This window comes from Cebus imitator, unplaced genomic scaffold (genome assembly GCF_001604975.1).
Source record: "Cebus imitator isolate Cc_AM_T3 unplaced genomic scaffold, Cebus_imitator-1.0 Scaffold71, whole genome shotgun sequence".
NCBI lineage: Eukaryota > Metazoa > Chordata > Mammalia > Primates > Cebidae > Cebus > Cebus imitator.
Genome location: NW_016107386.1, coordinates 1,436,303 through 1,442,333, shown reverse-complemented (window position 1 = coordinate 1,442,333; position 6,031 = coordinate 1,436,303). Strand labels below are relative to the sequence as shown.

The 6,031-nt window shown below is 50.5% G+C and overlaps 1 protein-coding gene across 2 annotated transcripts in view; it reads left to right on the top strand.

Moving 5' to 3' along the window:
* The window catches only part of SUFU (SUFU negative regulator of hedgehog signaling), a 123,754-nt gene that overhangs the window by 89,478 nt on the left and 28,245 nt on the right, over positions 1-6,031 (top strand). For both annotated transcript variants that reach the window (XM_017531099.2, XM_017531098.2), the window contains exon 8: positions 245-356. In XM_017531099.2, the coding sequence (XP_017386588.1) occupies positions 245-356 (112 nt within the window). The remainder of the gene's footprint in view (positions 1-244; positions 357-6,031) is intronic.

The following is a 6,031-nucleotide window of genomic DNA, read 5'->3' as shown; positions in this document are numbered from 1 at the left end:
ACCCTTCGGAACTCTAGAGGCTACCTCTGGCTTCTACAAGAATGGCACTCTTCCAACCCAGAGCTTCTTAAGAACACGATTGTCCCCTCACAGTCTGTACTCACTCAGCACTCACATCTGGATGCCTAGAGAGGACCAGAGTGGTAGTTTTTCTTAGCACCTCTGCTAAGCCAGGTTTCAAGAGCAGGATGAGAGTTGCTGGGAGCCCACTGGGCCACTGGGCAACTTAGTGGTGTTGTTGCAGACACAGAGCAGATCCGGGAGACCTTGAGGAGAGGACTCGAGATCAACAGCAAACCTGTCCTTCCACCAATCAACCCTCAGCGGCAGAACGGCCTCGCCCACGACCGGGCCCCGTAAGTTCCCCAGTGTCCCAGGGCTGGAACAAGAGGACAGTTTTGTTCTGAAGGGCCTATCCCTGTGGATTGCATGAGAGAGAACAATGTGCATAGCCCTTGCTGGATGGGCCCCGGGTCTCTAGGCTTAAGAGCAGGCATGGTCTGGGGCACACAGATCTATCTGCGGGTCACAAGAGAGGGCCTCAGAGGGGACCCAGCAGACCGTGAATATAAACATCAGTAAATATTTACATGAGCCGTGTGAACAGACGAGAGGCCAGGTTGAGGTGAAATCTGACTTGGGGCCTCCTAGCCTTGTGGGAGCCCATTGTGCTGAGCACAGTTCCCTCCTTATCTCAGTCTCGGCTAGAGTTGCCCTTCCTTCCTTCCTGGAGCCTGGTCTCCGGCTGATAGCTACAACCCTGGGGGCCTCCCTCTCTGGCCAGCCCCATACTGGTTGCCTGCGTTTGAGGCCCTTCTTCCTGCCTCTCTTCCCTGGGGCCCAGGGAAGGGAAAGGAAGTCCTTTGCAGGCCTCTGCTGCCTGTCCAGGGGCTCCTGTAGCCCTTAGGAGAGACTGTGGCCTCCCCAGAGGTCAGATCCGCTTCCTGCCAACCTCTCTTCCTCTGATAGAGGGGATGAGTGATGGACAGGGCTGGACCTGGGCACCCCCCTCTGCCATTAGTCCCAGGGCAGCTCTAGGGAATAGCTGCTGGCAGGAGATACCTGGGGGCTGGCAGCCCAAAGCAGGAACCTTGCCTGCCAGGGAGGAAATGGCTGTGCCTTGGGCTGAAAGCGGTGGGGAGAGTCAATCATCCTGCAAGACCAGGGTGATCTAGCCTTCTTCTAAGAAGTCTTTATTACACACTTGCTATCTGACAAGCTCAGGACCCAGGGGGCCATCTGGGGTGCGCAGGCTCTTCCTTTTAATGGCATGTGTCTGGCTCTAGATGTGATTTGTTGGAAATGGCTGCTTCTCTGGATTCTAGCTCCAGTTACTGATTGTGGTTCCCAGAAATAGTAACGCTTCAGTGTGTTACAGAAAAGACAGGCCCACAGTATCTAAGGTAGTTAGGGAGGGCGTCTTGGAGGAGGAAGAACATGGCATGGACCTTGAGGGCGCTTTAGAATTTTAAAAAGCAGGGAAAGGAACTCAAGAGGATAGCACAGGGGAGGCCTGGCTGGTTAAAGTTGAGGCTGCCTCCTGGGACCTGACTGGAATAGAGTTACTCTGGGAAGAGGGCTGTCCTGAGAGCTGAGCTCTTTGGCAAGAGCCTGGAGAAGGCTTCACTGCCACCACAGCTTTTAACTCTGGCCTGTGGGTTTCTCCAGCCAGCTGACCTGAAGTGCTGGCTTGAGGCATCCTGATTGTCCCCTGGCAGCAGCAGATGGCCACACTGGGTCATAGGACATATGGAAGCTCTCTACCTGTGAGTCTGGACCCTTCCCAGGGCTATACTCCTTCCCATTCCCTAAGCTTGGCTTCTCACTTTGGACCTTGTTGGCACTGTTGGGAGGCCAGAGGTACTGGAAGGCCTATAACTTGGAGACAGTCTCAGTCCAGATGGCTCTCTGCCTCTAGAAGCCTGGGGTTTCTAGGCAGAAGGGCACAGGCTCCTGCAGAGATACACCCTTCTTGCCCCTGTTGTGTATCTGGGACAGGCCTGAGATCTCACTCACTGGCTTAGGGACACTTCCAGCTACTGCACCCCCAGACATTGCAAGGGGGCACCCGGCTCTGGGCTCCTAGACATACACATAAGCCCAGACTCAGCCCACACCCTGATGGGCTATAGGGTGTTGGTTCTGGTCCAAAGGCTCTGTAGACATAAGGCGAAGAGGCTGCAGCTTCTACCCTTTGGCTTGAGTTGGCTGAGATACAGAGAGAGGGGTGGGAATAGATTTGAGGTACCAGGAGTTGTCTCCCCTTCCTGAAGGTTTAATGCCCAGTCAGGACTCTAAAGTGCCAGGATCTGTAGTCCAAGGGATTTAGAATGTTTCCTCTGAGGTTCTTGGTGCTGGTTACCAATTTGTCAGCAATTGGTTGAGAAATGGTTTCTCGTCCTCCTTTGCCAAGAACATTTTCCAACACACCCCTCAAGCCTGTCAGACTCAAGCTTCCTGTTAACTCAGGATCGATGATGATGGACTCAGTTCAGATCAGTGAGCTCGATGGTAATATCTGTGCTGCCCACTGTGGTACCTGACCCCGTTTCAGATACACTACATGGATTGCAACTGAGAAAGCTGACCCAAAATGTGCTGGCACCAGTGTTTGCTCCTCTCCCTGTGGGGGTGCAGCCAGCATGGGCCTTATTTTGTCTGCACATCTCATTTCCCCTCAGTCAGGACTTCTGGGCCAGGGAGCTCTGATGCATAGGTCTTTGCGGGTTTGTCTGTGGTCTGAGGAAGATACAGAGCTAGATCAGAGGCTCCAAGCAGCTGATGAAGCCTGGGCATTAGCAGCCGGGTGCTGGCCTACGTCAGGGCGTCAAACACTTGCTCTTTTCACACCTCAGCAGCAGCTAACACTTTACTAGTACTTGTTCTGTGCTAGGTAATGTACCAGCTACTATCTACTGCCATTCATTTAACTCATCCTCATAGCCACCCTGTGGCCGACAATCTTACATATCCCCCTTTTTAATGGATGAGGTACAGAAAGGCTAATAAGTATCTTGTCCACTGTTAGAAAAGGATAGAGCTTACAGCCATCTATCAGCCATTAAAACGGGTATAATCTTCCTTACCCCATTCTCAGAGACCACATGTGGGACACATCAGACTATATCTCTAAGAAAATAATGACCCTTACTGGTGGAATTCATCTAACTAGTTGCAGCATGAATCGGGACCTCTTACATGGCACTGAAGACAAGGTCAGGGCCTCATATTGAAGCATATCGGGCTTATTTAAGTCTAGGAGAGTTAAATAACTCCTAGGAGATGCTATGAGCCTCGGTGATTCCAAATCCCAGAAATAACAAGCTATGTCATAATTGGCTCATTTATACCAAAATTATTTTGTGACACAAGGCCTTATTTCCTTCATGTGCAGAAACAAAAACAACCCTATCTTTAGCCTCTCTATCACCTCAGGGCTAGGGGATTTCTTTCCATTTTGAGGGTCTATTTCTTCCTTTCCAGAAAGGCAGGCTTCCTGGGTAACCTGCTCCTCTCCCGCTCTTTGTTGCCAGCCCTCCTCCCACTGCCTTCCCGGAAGGAGAGTCCTTGGCCTTCTTTGGGGCTTCTTCAGCATTTCACAACCCTTGCATTCCAGCCATGAAATCTGTATCTAGCTTTTCCCAAGATGATCAGTTGAGAAAAGCCTCCTTCGGCTTGCTGGTACCTCCCTTCGCACTGCCTGCTCGGGTGAGTTTGGGAAGGATCAGAAGCAGCTCCTTTATGCTGAACAAGGATAGCCTGGTTTAAAGACTTCCTGCCAACGTCTGTAGGGATTTGAGGAGGGAAGGTTCCTGGGCATCCTTACTGTCCGAGATCACCTGGTCAGACGTGGACTACGGAGTTTGGTCTGTCTACAGTGCACAGAAGATATGTGTGGTCAGGTGAATTGTGTGGAGAGGTTTGCTTTTCTTTCTTTCTTTCTTTCTTTTCTTTTCTTTCTTTTTTTTTTTAAGACACAGGGTCTCTTTCTGTCACCAGGCTGGAATGTGGTGGCAAGATCATACCTCACTGCAGCCTCAAACTCCTGGCCTCAAGTGATCATCCCACCTTGGTCTCCCAAAATGCTGGGACCATAGGCATGAGCCACCACGCCTGGCCTGTATTTCTCTAAACTGTTGCTTAGATGCTGGAAACCCACATCAGTATTCTAGGACCACCTCCTCCCTCAGCCAGTGACTTACCACCTGAGGCTGTAGACCCTTAGGAAGCGCTCTGAGTTGTGTGCCCTCCCAGAGAGGGACAGGACACATGCATATGTGCACACTTGTGTTGGAGGGGAAAAGTTCCTGACTGTGGGAGAAGTACTTTGTAGTTGAGGCACCTCTAAAAAGTGAACTCACCATCACTGCTGAGTTTCTCAGTCTTTTGGAATCACACCAGCAGCTTTTAAGACCTTTTAGGCCGGGCGCGGTGGCTCAAGCCTGTAATCCCAGCACTTTGGGAGGCTGAGGCGGGTGGATCACGAGGTCAAGAGATCGAGACCATTCTGGTCAACATGGTGAAACCCCGTCTCTACTAAAAACTACAAAAAATCAGCTGGGCATGGTGGCGCGTGCCTATAATCCCAGCTACTCAGGAGGCTGAGGCAGGAGAATTGCCTGAACCCAGGAGGCGGAGGTTGCGGTGAGCCGAGATCGCGCCATTGCACTCCAGCCTGGGTAACATGAGTGAAACTCCGCCTCAAAAAAAAAAAACAAAAAAAAAGACCTTTTAAAAAAAAAAGTTTTTTGCCTTAATTTCCTGGAGAATTAAGATTCTGTACCATGAATTCCTCTGCTGTAACATTCTCATTTGCAACACCTCCCCAGCACACACACAGATACATATACATACATTTCTCTCTACTCTTAAGATTGTCTCTGCTCCTATCTATTTGGCCTTTGATTGGGGTGACTTTGCTGCCTCTATTTCCCATCTTGAACAGCTTGTAACCTGGCCAGGGAGTCATCCTTCAGAGAAAATTGTGTTTTGTTTTGCTCAGCCTATGAGGTCCATGAAGATTAATTAGAAGAAGAAAATATCTCGTTTGCATCCAACCTGCTAGTGAATTGGGGTGAAGGAAGGTGAGTTTCCACAGCTGGGCTGTGGCTGGTGGCACTCGCAGGAAGAGCAGTGTTGGGTAACCCTGCTCCAAGGGGCCTCTTGTGTCAGTGCAGCGGCCAGCCTGGAGCCCTCTCTGTCACGTTGGCTTTGCTCACACTCCCACGATGGGGAAGTACAGTTGTTTGCACTGGGAAGAAAAAAAAAAAAAGCCCAGAAAGAAGCAGCCCTGCTCTTAGGGCCCCAGCCAGACTCTGCAGGGCTGATGAGAGGAACAGCCCAGGCCTCTCTGCTCCCTGCCTCCTGGACAGCAGGTTCCTTTTTGCCTCCCTCACTGTGATCCATGTTGTCACACCAAGGGCCTTTACAGGCCTTTCTCAGAAATACACATTTGAAAGGGCAGAGCAAGGGGCTCCACAGCAAGTCTGGCCTGGGTAAATTTCTGTTTTAACTCCATTCTTTGCTCCACTTCCCCAAAGAGATGAAGCCATGGCCATTGTTAACACCCCAACTTCAGAATTCTCACTGGTGCTTGAATTCTCAGCCCAAATGTTGCATCCCCCTCCCAAGAGTTGCACAATCAGGAGTATTTTTATCACCCATCCTTGATCCTTGGTGTCACCCAACACTTCAGCAATGAGTCACTTCTCCAGGGAAGGGAAAAGGAGGGCTCAAAGGTAGAGCTAGAGAAAGGAAATGACTCAGTGTCTCAAAAAAAGGAAAGCTGGGGTTCTGGCTAGAGCAAGCTCATTCAGGAGAGCAGGGGTCCTAATCTCCCACCCAAGTCAGAGGGCAGGGCTGGGAATGGAGGCCCCTGGTGCCCAGAGGAATTAATAGTTGTCTAGGAAATCCCCCAATGCAGATTTCACTCATCCTGACTTCTTTAGCCATACTCTGCCCCACCATTTTGTGATCACATTTTACCTTTGGGATATTCACAATGAAAATACTGCATTTTTTTTTTTTTTTT